We start from the raw sequence: 14,026 nt of genomic DNA, 5'->3' as shown, positions 1-14,026 counted from the left end.
AATCCACACTAGAGACATGAATCACCAGAGCGGAATGGAAAGTACTTGTTTACCTTCGGACATCTTATGCTGCAGGACAGAACACCATTCTCACGTGTATAGCTATCAAACCAAACTGATTTGGGCAAAGGGCGAGTTTATAGCTAATATGTGTTAAAACCGAGGAAAACAGGTAACGTTAGCTATGTTCTAGCATTATATAACGTTAGCTACAGTTTGCAAACTAGCTAACGTTAATTAACGTTAGCCCATAAGCTATGTTATTAGCTAGCTAACGTTTGCTACAGTAGCTACATAACACCAAGTATTTGCTATCGAACGGGCTATTCCAACTGCATAACTTCACCAAGGGCACTGTTAAGCTTAATTTGATAGCAATGCTAAATTGAAACTGCTAACTAGCTATCTTCTAATCTAATGCCACTGATGTAACGTTCTCTATCAGCTAAAGATGCCCAGGAACGGAAGAAGAGCAGCAGCCGGAGATGAAGAGGTCGCTCCCAAACATAGGAAAACGGACTCCAATGGCGTCCCCTCTCCTTTCTGCTTCGACACCCCAGACACTGTCTTCCAGAGCCTAATTTCCCCTATGGGACAGGAGGAATTTTTCACTGACTACTGGGAGAAGAAGCCCCTCCACATCCAGAGGTCTGACCCAGGCCTGGCCTCCTACTACAAGTCTCTGTTCCAGCTCTCAGACCTGAAGGGGCTGTGCGCCCAGGGCCTGACGTATGCCAGAGACCTTAATGTGTGCCGCTGCGTCCAGGGCAACAAGACTGTGTTGAACAAGGAAGGCCGTGTCAACTACAGCCAGCTCAAGAAGGACTTCAACCAGAAGGCCACCATCCAGTTCCACCAGCCTCAGAGGTTTAAGGTGAGAGTAGTGGACATGTGTTTATCCACAGTGTTTTGTACTCCTGAGTCGTGGGTTCTGGTTCTGTGATAGTATGAAACAGGAGAACATGTTTTTTGCCTACTGAACATGACTCTGCTCCTGTAGGGCCACAGTATGTGGGGAAGGGTTTTGTCCCAGCCTAGCATTTTTACCTTCACACCTGATTCAGCTTGATTGTATTAATTATGACTGTTGATAAGTTCAATAAGGTATTATTAGATCTTGGCCTGCCAAAACTACATCCCTGTAGAAAAAGGAGTGAAGGTCCTAGTTAATGCAGCACTGTGGCAGTGGCTCTCTGGTAGTGACAGATATCCTTTAACTAAGATGTTGTTTAGCTCAGATTCAGATTTGCCTATTTTAAATTTGAATGCCTTGAACTAGGATATGTTGGTGAACACAACAGGAATTAAAATCTATTGCACAGATATATCTGAACATCTTGATCATTCCATAATTGTGCAGAGCTGAACCCAATAGTATTCTATTTGGAGATTCTAAGATGTCTGATCTCCTCTAACTAACCGTGTGTCTCTAGGATGAGTTGTGGCGGATTCTGGAGAAGTTGGAGTGTTTCTTCGGCGCTCTTGTGGGCTCCAACGTCTACATCACCCCACAGGATTCCCAAGGGCTACCCCCACACTACGACGACGTGGAGGTACAACACTGAACTGGCCCCAAAATGGTCCACATCAGCGTAGTGTTCAGTGGGAACCAAAACATGTCATAGCTACCCATAAGAAACAAACATTTTAACTTCACGTTTCAAAACATTTTGCTACGGTGTTCCCTACTGAACATAACCCTGGCTGCAACGTTTGTAGTATGGTTTGAGGGTTAGACAATATTTAATAATGTTTACATACTCTTTTACCCACTTCATATGTATATGCTGTATTCTAGTAATCCTATATAACTACTGCTGTACACACCTTTCCTATTCATATACTGTCCATACAATTTACACACCGAGGTAGATAGATAGATAGATAGATTGAACAAAAATATAAACACATCATGTAACGTTTTGGTTTCATGAGCTGAAATAAAACATCCCTGAAGTTTTCCATATACACAAAAAGCTTATTTCTCTCATTTTGTGAGCATTTCTCCTTTGCCAATATAATCCTTCCACTTGACAGATCTGGCATATCAAGAAGCTGATTAAACAGTATGATCATTACACAGGTGCACCTTGTGCTGGGGACAATAAAAGGCCACTTTCAAATGTGCAATTTTGTTATACAACAAAATGCCACAGATGTCTCAAGTTTTGAGGCAGCGTGCATTTGGCATGCTGACTACAGGAATGTCCACCAGAGCTGTTGCCAGAGAATTTAATGTTAATTTCTCTACCAGAAGTGTAGTTTTGGAGAATTTGGCAGTAGGTCCAACAAACCTCACATCCGCAGTCACGTGTATCCACGCCAGCCCGGGACCTCCACATCCAGCTTCTACACCTGCGGGATGGTCTGAGACGAGCCACCCGGACAACTGATGAAGCTGTGGGTTTGCACAACCGAAGAATTTCAGCACAAACACACAGACCATCTCAGGGAAGCTCATCTGCGTGCTTGTCATGCTCTGGATCAACGTGTACAACGGCGTGTTCCAGTTCCCGCCAGTATCAAGCAACTTCACACAGCCATTGAAGAGGAGTGGGACAACATTCCACTGCCCTCAAACAACAGTCTGATTAACTCTATGCAAAGGAGATGTCACTCTACGTGAGGCAAATGCTGGTCACAGCAGATACTGACTGGTTTTCTGATCCATGCCCCTACCTTTTTTTTTAAGGTATCTGACCAACAGATGTATATCTGTATTCCCAGTCATGTAAAATCAATAGATTATGGCCCTAAAGAATGTATTTCAATTGACTGATTTCCTTATATGAACTGTAAATCTTTGAAATTGTTACATGTTGCTTTTATTTTTGTTCAGTGTATATATTTATATTCTGGACACTGACATTGCTCATTATGCTATTTCTTCATATTTTTCTTAGAATTATTGGGATTTGTGTGTATTGTTTTGTAATGTTCGGTATTACTGTTTGAGCTAGAAACAAGTATTTTGCTGCACCTGCGATAACATCTGCTAAATATGTGTACGCCTTTCCCCAGGTGTTTATCCTCCAGTTGGAGGGCGAGAAACATTGGCGTCTGTACAGCCCCACGGTGCCCCTGGCCAGAGAGTACTGCGTGGTGCTTGAGGAGCGCATCGGCAGCCCCACACACGACATCATACTGAAGGTACGTTAGGAGCAGGGTGAAGTTGCCCGTAATCTGTGGTCAGTTTACATTTATTGGGGGCAATTGCGACATACATTTTGGGACTTTTAAATTAATGATATACAGTCGTGGCCAAAGGTATTGAGAATGACACAAATATACATTTTCACAAAGTCTGCTGCCTCAGTGTCGTTAGATATTTTTGTCAGATGTTATTATGGAATACTGAAGTATAATTACAAGCATTTCATAAGTGTCAAAGGCTTTTATTGACAATTATATGAAGTTGATGCAAAGAGTCAATATTTGCGGTGTTGACCCTTCTTTTTCAAGACTTCTGCAATCCGCCCTGGCATGCTGTAAATGAACTTCTGGGCCACATCCTGACTGATGGCAGCCCATTCTTGCATAATCAGTGCTTGGAGTTTGTCAGAATTTGTGTTTTTTTTGTTTGTCCACCCGCCTCTTGAGGATTAACCACACGTTCTCAATGGGATTAAGGTCTGGGGAGTTTCCTGGCCATGGACCCAAAATATCAATGTTTTGTTCCCCAAGCCACTTAGTTATCACTTTTGCCTTATGGCAAGGTGCTCCATCATGCTTGAAAAGGCATTGTTCGTCACCAAACTGTTCCTGGATGGTTGGGAGAAGTTGCTCTTGGAGGATGTGTTGGTACCATTCTTTATTCATGGCTGTGTTCTTAGGCAAAATTGTGAGTGAGCCCACTCCCTTGGCTGAGAAGCAACCCCACACATGAATGGTTTCAGGATGCTTTACCGTTGGCATGACACAGGACTGATGGTAGCGCTCACCTTGTCTTCTCCGGACAAGCTTTTTTCCGGATGCCCCTAACAATTGGAAAGGGGATTCATCAGAGAAAATGACTTTACCCCAGTCCTCAGCAGTCCAATCCCTGTACCTTTTGCAGAATATCAGTCTGTCCCTGATGTTTTTCCTCGAGAGAAGTGGCTTCTTTGCTGCCCTTCTTGACACCAGGCCATCCTCCAAACGTCTTCGCCTCACTGTGCGTGCAGATGCACTCACACCTGCCTGCTGCCATTCCTGAGCAAGCTCTGAACTGGTGGTACCCCAATCCCACAGCTGAATCAACTTTAGGAGACGTCCTGGCACTTGCTGGACTTTCTTGGGCGCCCTGAAGCCTTCTTCACAACAATTTAACTGCTCTCCTTGAAGTTCTTGATGATCCGATAAATGGTTGATTTAGGTGCAATCTTACTGGCAGCCCATTTTGTGCAAAGCAATGATGACGGCACATGTTTCCTTGCAGGTAACCATGGTTGACAGAGGAAGAACAATGATTCCAAGCACCACCCTCCTTTTGAAGTCTGTTATTCCAACTCAATCAGCATGACAGAGTGATCTCCAGCCTTGTCCTCGTCAACACTCACACCTGTGTTAACGAGAGAATCACTGACATTATGTCAGCTTGTCCTTTTGTGGCAGGGCTGAAATGCAGTGGAAATGTTTTGGGGGGGATTCAGTTCATTTGCATGGCAAAGAGGGACATTGCAATTAATTGCAATTCATCTGATCACTCTTCATAACATTCTGGAGTATATGCAAATTGTATGATGGCAATCTGAGGCAGCAGACTTTGGAAATTAATATGTGTCATTCTCAACTTTTGGCCACAAATTGTTTTTATTTTTTTTTATTTTACCTTTATTTAACTAGGCAAGTCAGTTAAGAACAAATTATTATTTTCAATGACAGCCTAGGACTGTACCGTGCCTTCAGAAAGTATTCAGACCCTATGACTTTTTCCACATTGTGTTACGTTACAGCCTTATTCTAAAATTGATTAAATGAAGTGTTTTCCTCATCAATCTTCACACAGTACCCCAGAATGACAAAGTGAAAACAGATTTTTTGAAAATGTTATTTACATAAGTATTCAGACCCTTTGCTATGAGACTTGAAATTGAGCTCAGGTGCATCCTACATTGATGCACCTGGTGCATTCCATTGATCATCCTTGAGATGTTTTTACAACTTGATTGGAGTCCACCTGTGGTAAATTCAAATGATTGGACATGATTTGGAAAGGCACACCACTGTCTATATAAAGGTCCCACAGTTGACAGTGCATGTCAGAGCAAAAACCAGGCCTTAAGGTCGAAGGAATGGTCCATAGAGCTCAGAGACAGGATTGTGTCGAGGCACAGATCTGCATGGCCAGGCACGACTCCAACACCATTAAGTTTGCAGACAACACAACAGTGGTAGGCATGATCAACGACGAGACAGCCTATAGGGCCTTGGTCAGAGACTTGGTCGGGTGTTTCCAGAATAACAACCTATCCCTCAACGTAATGAAGACATAGGAGATGATTGTGGATTACAGGAAAAGGAGGACCGAGCACGCCCCCATTCTCATCGATGGAGCTGTAGTGGAGCAGGTTGAGAGCTTCAAGTTCCACATCACCAACAAACTAGAATGGTCCAAACACACCAAGACAGTCGTGAAGAGGGCACGACAAAACCTATTTCCCTCAGGAGACTGAAAAGATTTGGCATGGGTCCTCAGATCCTCAAAAGGTTCTACAGCTGCCACATCGAAAGCATCTTGACTGGTTGGCAACTGCTCGGCCTCTGACCGCAAGGCACTACAGAGGGTAGTGTGTACGGCCCAGTACATCACTGGGGCCAAGCTGCCTGCCATCCAGGACCTCTACACCAGGCGGTGTCAGAGGAAGGCCCTAAAAATTGTCAGACTTCAGCCACCCTAGTCATAGACTGTTCTCTCTGCTACCGCATGGCAAGCGGTACCGGAGCACCAAGTCTAGGACCAAAACGCTTCTCAACAGCTTTTACCCCCAAGCCATAAGACTCCTGAACAGGTAATCAAATGGCTACCCGCACTATTTGCATTGTGTCCCGCCTTTGTGGTAGAGTGGCCAGGCGAAAGCTACTCCTCAGTACAAGGCACATGACAGCCCGCTTGGAGTTTGCCAAAAGGCACCTAAATATTCTCTGGTCTGATGAAACCAAGATTTAACTCGTTGGCCTGAATGCCAAGCATCACGTCTGGAGGAAACCTGACCATCCCTAAGCATGGTGGTGGCAGCATCATGCTGTGGGGATGTTTTTCAGCGGCAGGGACTGGGAAACTAGTCAGGATCGAGGCAAAGATGAACGGAGCAAAGTACAGAGAGATCCTTGATGAAAACCTGCTCCAGAGATCTCAGGACCTCAGACTGGGGTGAACGTACACCTTCCAACAGGACAACGACCCTAAGAACACAGCCAAGACAATGTAGGAGTGGCTTCGGGACAAGTCAATGTTCTTGAGTGGCCCAACCAGAGCCTGGACTTGAACCCAATCGAACATCTCTGGAGAGACATGAAAATAGCTGTGCAGCGACGCTCCCCATCCAACCTGACAGAGCTTGAGAGGATCTGCAGAGAAGAACGGAAGAAACTCCCCAAGTACAGGTGTGCCAAGCTTGTAGCATCATACCCAAGAAGACTTGAGGCTGCTAAAGGTGCTTCAACAAAGTACTGAGTAAAGGGTCCGAATACTTACGTAAATGTGATATTTAATTTGTTTTTATTTTCTTTACCAGTATTGCAGACTAAACTCTTTGGTCCTGTAAAAACTTGCTATATGTCAGATATTGTGCGCTATAGCTTGGAAAATAAAGAAATGTGACTCTGGATGACAACATGATGATGTTTGTTTCCAATAGTAGGGCTGTTTTCCTAAAGAAGTTTAACCGGCTTCGTGTTTTGTTTCCTTGCCACGATACTGAGTATCGCGCTACTGATGTTGCCCCGGCCCAACTATAAATGCTTCATGAGCTTAGTTTAACTGTCATACACTATCAGAACCCAACATTTAAGCCTGTTTTACTTCAATGTTTGCAAACAATGTAATTGTAATCAAACGCTGTGTAGCCTCAAAACAAGTTTAAACCATTTTAATACCATGGACGGTCAGTCCTTGCATCCATAGCTTTGTCTATGGATTTTACCAAAACAGTGGCAGGTTGGCCACGCATTGATATTGTTTGAACTGCAGATTGCCACTTAAAGGTTAAGCTTGAGAGAAAGGAAGCTGATCTTAGATTTGTACCTAGGAGAGACTTCACCCCAGAGCACGTACTTTACACACAGCACAGGGTCAGCACCATGGGTCCCAGGGACAAGGGTCAAGCACTACTGAGCTTTAGCGAGAGAACATGCATGAGAAGACACACTTGTCTGATAACAAGTACAACCAACCGGCACCATTAATTCACCAACTATTGGTTCTGAATCACAAACCTTTTTGTGCAGTGACCAGTCTAGAGCTTTAGGGGTTTCCTGTCGACTAAACAAAACCAATGTCTCTCTAGGCAAGACCAGTCGAAGGCCACAACACGAAAGTAATCCGCAGTAGTGCACTTATGAGTCTTGAGCCACATTTGGAAAACGCTTCATTGGAGTATTTTGCAACGTAGTGTGACTTGTGGCCTGAGCTATTTGAGGTTAAGTGAGGGGGGTGTTTGTCCTTTCTTTCCATAGGCAGGTGATCTGCTCTACTTCCCCAGAGGAACCATCCATCAGGCGGACACCCCCGTGGGAGTGGATCATTCTACCCACCTGACCCTCAGTACCTACCAGAACACGTACGTGAGACTCACTGTGGCACCTAAGAAATTGATACCAGCGACCCTCTGGTTGCGAACTCATTCCTTGAAAAGTAATACGCGCAATGCTCGCACACTATTAAAAACCTGAAATTTTATTTATACAGCTATTAATATCATGTTTCAGCCATCAATGGCCTTAGTCAGAATTTGCCAACTCGTAGCCTGACAGATCTTCCCCTGGGTTTCGAACTGACTATACCTCTCTAACCTCAACGCTATCTCAGCCCCACCACTTCTTCATTCTCTCATTTGAAACAATGGAAATTCATAATCTTGATGTGTAAAGTTACTTCAACTTTTTTCACCTCAGGTCATGGGGAGACTATCTGGCCAACGTGTTTCCCAATTTCTTGTATGATTCCCTTAAGACCAGTGACATCACCAGGAGGGTAGGCATGCCCAGGAGAATCTTGATGGTGAGGTCCACTTCTGTACTCTGTTCCAACACTTAAACATTTCATCCTTCCTTCTGTCCTTCCTTGAGGGAAACACTCATCTGCCATGGTCAGATTGGTGAATGTGAGTGATAACTTACAGTTCAGTGATTTACCTAAAGGAGGAATAAGGAATTTGCACTGAACGATGAGTTTAATGTCTAAACTTTAGTTGTCACTATGGTTGCATGTTCTGCTAAATTCTGCAATTTCGTTTCATAATAGAAATTACAATGTATGCCTATTGAAAATAATAGTGGCCTATCTGCGTAGTTCAGTCTTATCTACTGCTATCTATTAAGCACTAACATTGTGTGTGTACCAGGGAGCCAACGCAGCCCCAGACACAAGCAGGCAGTTGGCCTCATTATTGAGGAGCGTGGCAGACCAGATGGAGAGGGGCGAACACGAACTCCGTGCCGGGGACATGAAGAGGGACTTTGCCCTCCACAGACTGCCACCTTACACACCAGAGCAAGATGACATCTCATCGTCAGGTGTGTGTCTTGCTGAATAATATTTAAACGTCCAATGAGTAGAATGTTTGTTTATTACAGACGGTGTGTGTTGCCCATAGAATGTGAAACAGTAACTGGACACAGCCATATTCTGAGATATGAATGAATTTGAATGAGAAATGGACAGTGGCATTTTTCTACTAAGAAGTGATGTTTCTGTACAGGCTACAGATATGCATTTAAATAGTGATGTGCATTGATACTTTAGAATGCGCCTCTAAGTTTTTCTGACAGACTTAACATATTTGTTAACATCTGTCTGGACGCTTGCAGAATCTGAGCTAAGCAGGGAGAGTAACATTTATAGTAAGGTCTGTAAAATAGTGTTGGGGCATTGAATATGGATAGGTACAGTATCGCTAGCCACTTTGTTCTGGATCGGGGTCTTTCTATAAATAATGGGGCCAATGTGTGACATTGCGATCAAAATTTCAAACTGGTTTGAAACAAAAATGATTTTCCGTGCAGTTCCTCATGTGTACTTAGAGGAATATATGCAAATTGATCCATAACTCCACCTATACAACATAGGACTATACATCCTTTAAGCAGGGTTCATATAGACATTGGCAAGTCAAATTCATGGACTTTTTCAAGCACTTAATTGTAATTTTCAAGGGCATCAATGTTATACAATTGTGCTGCAGGTAGCCTAGCGGTTAAGAGCATTGGGCCAATAACCGAAAGGTTGCCGGTTTGAATCCCCAAGCCGACTGTGAAAAATATGTCTGTGCCTTTGAGCAGGACACTTAACCCTAATTGCTCCTGTAAGTCGCTCTGGATAAGAGTGTCTGCTAAATGACTAAGATGTAATAATTTAGATTTATGTACAGTTGAAGTCGAAAGTTTACATACACTTAGGTTAGAGTCATTAAAACTTGTTTTTCAACCACTCCACAAATTTCTTGTTAACAAACTATAGTTTTTGGAAGTCGGTTAGGACATCTACTTTGTGCATGACACAAGTCATTTTTCCAACAATTGTTTACAGACAGATTATTTCACTTATAATTCATTGTATCACACTTCCAGTGGGTCAGAAGTTTACATACACTAAATTGACTGTGCCTTTAAACAGCTTGGAAAATTCCAGAAAATGATGTCATGGCTTTAGAAGCTTCTGATAGGCTAATTGACATCATTTGAGTCAATTGGAGGTGTACCTGTGGATGCCTACCTTCAAACTCAGTGCCACTTTGCTTGACATCATGGGAAAATCAAAAGAAATCAGCCAAGACCTCAGGGAAAAAAATTGTAGACCTCCAGAAGTCTGGTCCATCCTTGGGAGCAATTTCCAAACGGCTGAAGGCACCACGTTCATCTGTACAAACAATAGTACGCAAGTATAAACACCATGGGACCACGTAGCCATCATACCACTCAGGAAGGAGACGCGTTCTGTCTCCTAGAGATGAACGTACTTTGGTGCGAATCAATCCCAGAACAACAGCAAAGGACCTTGTGAAGATGCTGGAGGAAACAGGTACAAAAGTATCTATATCCACAGTAAAACGAGTCCTATATCGACATAACCTAAAAGGCCGCTCAGCAAGGAAGAAGCCACTGCTCCAAATCCGCCATAAAAAATCCAGACTACGGTTTGCAACTGCACATGGGGACAAAGATTGTACTTTTTGGAGAAATGTCCTCTGGTCTGATGAAACAAAAATGGAACTGTTTGGCCATAATGACCATTGTTATGTTTGGAGGAAAAACGGTGAGGCTTGCAAGCCGAAGAACACCATCCCAACCGTGAAGTACGGGGGTGGCAGCATCCTGTTGTGGGGGTGCTTTGCTGCAGGAGGGACCGGTGCACTTCACAAAATAGATGGCATCATGAGAAAGGAAAATTATCTGGATATATTGAAGCAACATCTCAAGACATCAGTCAGGAAGTTAAAGCTTGGTTGCAAATAGACAATGACCCCAAGCATACTTCCAAAGTTGTGGCAAAATGGCTTCAGGACAACAAAGTCAAGGTATTGGAGTGGCCATCACAAAGCCCTGACCTCAATCATATAGAAAATCAGCAGAACTGAAAAAGCGTTTGCGAGCAAGGAGGCCTACAAACCTGACTCAGTTACATCAGCTCTGTCAGGAGGAATGGGCCAAAATTCACCCAACTTATTGTGAGAAGCTTGTGGAAGGCTACCCAAAACATTTGACCCAAGTTAAACAATTTAAAGGCAGTGCTACCAAATACTAATTGAGTGTATGTAAACTTCTGACCCACTGGGAATGTGATGAAAGAAATAAATGCTGAAATAAATCGTTCTCTCAACTATTATTCTGACATTTCACATTCTTAAAATAAAGTGGTGGTCCTAACTGACCTATGACAGGGAATTTTTACTAGGATTAAATGTCAGGATTTGTTAAACTGAGTTTAAATGTATTTGGCTAAGGTGTATGTAAACTTGCGACTTCAATTGTACATATGGCTCTGGGAAAAATTAAGACCACTGCAAAATTATCAGTTTTTCTGGTTTTGCTATTTATAGGTATGTGTTTGGGTAAAATGAACATTTTTGTTTTATTATATTAACTTATGACAACATTTCTCCCAAATTACAAATAAAACATATTGTCATTTAGAGCATTTATTTGCAGTAAATGACAACTGGTCAAAATAAAAAGGATGCAGTGTTGTCAGACCTCGAATAATGCAAGACAACACAATACTAATGTTTTTAGGAAGAGTTCAGAAATCAATATTTGGTGGAATAACCCTGCTTTTCAATCACAGCTTTCATGCATCTTGGCATGCTCTCCACCAGTCTTTCACATTGATGTTGGGTGACTTTATGCCATTCCTGGTGAAAAAATTCAAGCAGCTCGGCTTTGTTTGATGGCTTGTGACCATCCATCTTCCTCTTGATCACATTCCAGAAGTTTTCAACAGCTGTAATAAGTTGTCCAGCGTAGGAAATCCTCACTGGTATCCTAGTTTATAGAAAGACCAGTCACCATCTTGCTGAAACCAAGCCTTTTGGAACCAATGCTTGCGCTGTAAATCATAAAGGAAGGAGACTTATTCCATGGTCAAAGCCTGCCTCTTGTAGATCTGAAAGATGTAACTTAGTAGCATGGTACCTGTCATGGCCAAAGGTGATGAAAGCAGCACAAAACTTTAGTACCTTCCTTCAGAACCAAGAGTATTACGTTTCAACTCCCGAGTGGCGCAGTGGTCTAAGGCACTGCATCTCAGTACTAGAGGTGTCATTATAGACCCTGGTTCGATCCTGGGCTGTATCACAACCGGCCGTGATCGGGAGTCCCATAGGGCGGCGCACAATTGACACAGCTTCGTCCGGGTTAAGGGAGGGTTTGGCCGGGGTAGGCCGTCATTGTAAAATAAGAACTTGTTCTTAACTGACTTGCCTAGTTAAATTAAAGGTTTAAAAATATATATAAGTAACAAGAGTATTAACTAACTAATATGGTTCAACTTGTAGCTCTGAAAGGATTGGATAGCTATAAGAAGTTCTCAGGAGGAGTTTAATGTGCAATTGGGCATGAGTGTACATGTATTAGCCTAGGTCCTTCTCTCTAGACCTAATCTGTGTGTGTCTGTTTCTGTGTGTGTTCTTCACAGCTGGAAAGATGCCTGCTTTAGAAGATACGGTGTGTCTGAGGTTTAAAGACCACATCCTGGTGTCTTTAGAGACGTGTCAAAGCCCATCAGTAAGTGCCTTCAGTTGTAACAGTTTACATATTTTACCAGGCTGCTCTTGGACTAAAGTGTGTATTTGTGTGTGTTTAGGATGGGTCGGTATCGTTGGTGGTTGATGTGATGCACTCTCTGAGGAACAGAAGGGAGAAACACATGATGGGACAGAGTGATGATGATGATGATGATAGTGGTGAAGAGGAGGAAGATGCACCCTCTGAGGTAACCTGGCACATTTTGCATAGACAATGTATTTAGTTGACAATACAATATCATGTCTGGATATAGGATTTGAGTTAAAGTACCTCTACCATTTGGATATTATATAGGATTCTTAAAGTAGATTATACACTGCCAGTCAGCCAGGATTTGAATGGTTTATGAATGAAGATGTTTGTGTTACTGTAATTCATATTGACTCTCATCAAAGTATCGAATCAGAAGCTATATGTCTGTAGATAAGGCCCAATTCCTGATATTTTGTTTACACAGGCAAAATGCACTGTCATGTCTGAAGCTGTCTGTAAAGTTCTGTCTGTCGTCATATCTCTCCGCCTATCTCCTAGACCCCCGGCATGACCTTCCCCTTCGAAGACCTCCCGGCCATCAGGCAGCTGCAGGCGGGACAGCCCATTCCTGTGTCTCAGCTAAAAAGGCAATTGGACAATGACAAAGTCCAGATGGCCCTGGTGCTCTGGTCGGAGGGCCTGCTGGAGGTGTGCTAATACCCCAACAGCATACTCTGACACCAACAACCACTGCTTTCCATTTGGTCACACAATAAATCAGGAGTCCTTTATTCTACGTTTTATTTCATCTCATTTAAACGTGTGTGTGTGGTGCGTGTGTCTGTTTACAGATCTGAAACAACTGTAAATAATATTGTAACACACACACTTTATCGACTGGAAACGCATCAAATACATCAACATTGCTTGGGAAAAGCGGGGGAGTAGACACGGGGATGTGGTTAGCTTGGTCTGAGTCTGCTCACAGGCTCTTAACACCCCCAGAGCTTCCAATGCAAAGTGTCTGTATGCAAACAAACTTTCTTGGTTCCACAGGTACACTGTAGTTAAAGAGATCTGTGAACTTAGGCTGGATGATGTGTGCTCTGAGGAGAGCAGCAGTTATCAGACCTGGCCTTTCTGCCACCCTAGGCATGACAAAAAACATTGCCCCCCTTCCCAAAAAAATAGAATAGTCCCAGTAAGCAAAATTAGTTTGAAAATATTTATTTTCCAGAAGTTGAAGTTAGGTTCAATTTAGGTTCTGAATGAAAGTTGAAACCTGAACCAAACAGAAGTATATAGCCCAAATCAAGGCTGGTCCAGACTGGACAAAATCTGGACCAAACATAGACGTCTAAGATTGGTTCAGATTTGGTCAGGACTAAAAACCAATGTGGAAATCTAGGCCGGTCTGGACAGGACCAAAAAAAATGTCCCAAAGGCATCGGTCTGTGTGTACTGGGGTGTAGCCTACAGTGTCTGCCTGCAATGCAATTTTATGAATGCCCATCAATGTGGTAGGCATAATGTTTGTAAAACACCAAAAGCCTGCTGGTCTAGATGGGACCAAGAAAATACGCCTAAAAGACGTCTGCGTCGGTCCTTGCTT

General features: G+C 43.1%; 1 protein-coding gene across 1 annotated transcript; it reads left to right on the top strand.

Moving 5' to 3' along the window:
• Positions 1–61: 61 nt before the first annotated feature.
• Positions 62–13,205, top strand: riox2 (ribosomal oxygenase 2). The gene is made up of 10 exons (XM_014197773.3): positions 62–172; positions 446–874; positions 1,434–1,553; positions 3,022–3,150; positions 7,657–7,760; positions 8,095–8,200; positions 8,544–8,715; positions 12,332–12,420; positions 12,500–12,628; positions 12,973–13,205. The coding sequence occupies exons 2-10, from the start codon at positions 452–454 to the stop codon at positions 13,129–13,131; spliced, it is 1,431 nt and encodes a 476-aa protein (XP_014053248.1). The 5' UTR covers positions 62–172; positions 446–451; the 3' UTR covers positions 13,132–13,205.
• Positions 13,206–14,026: the final 821 nt, after the last annotated feature.

This window comes from Salmo salar, chromosome 04 (genome assembly GCF_965601325.2).
Source record: "Salmo salar chromosome 04, fSalSal1, whole genome shotgun sequence".
In the NCBI taxonomy this organism is placed as follows: domain Eukaryota; kingdom Metazoa; phylum Chordata; class Actinopteri; order Salmoniformes; family Salmonidae; genus Salmo; species Salmo salar.
This window is presented reverse-complemented; position numbering and strand designations above follow the sequence as displayed.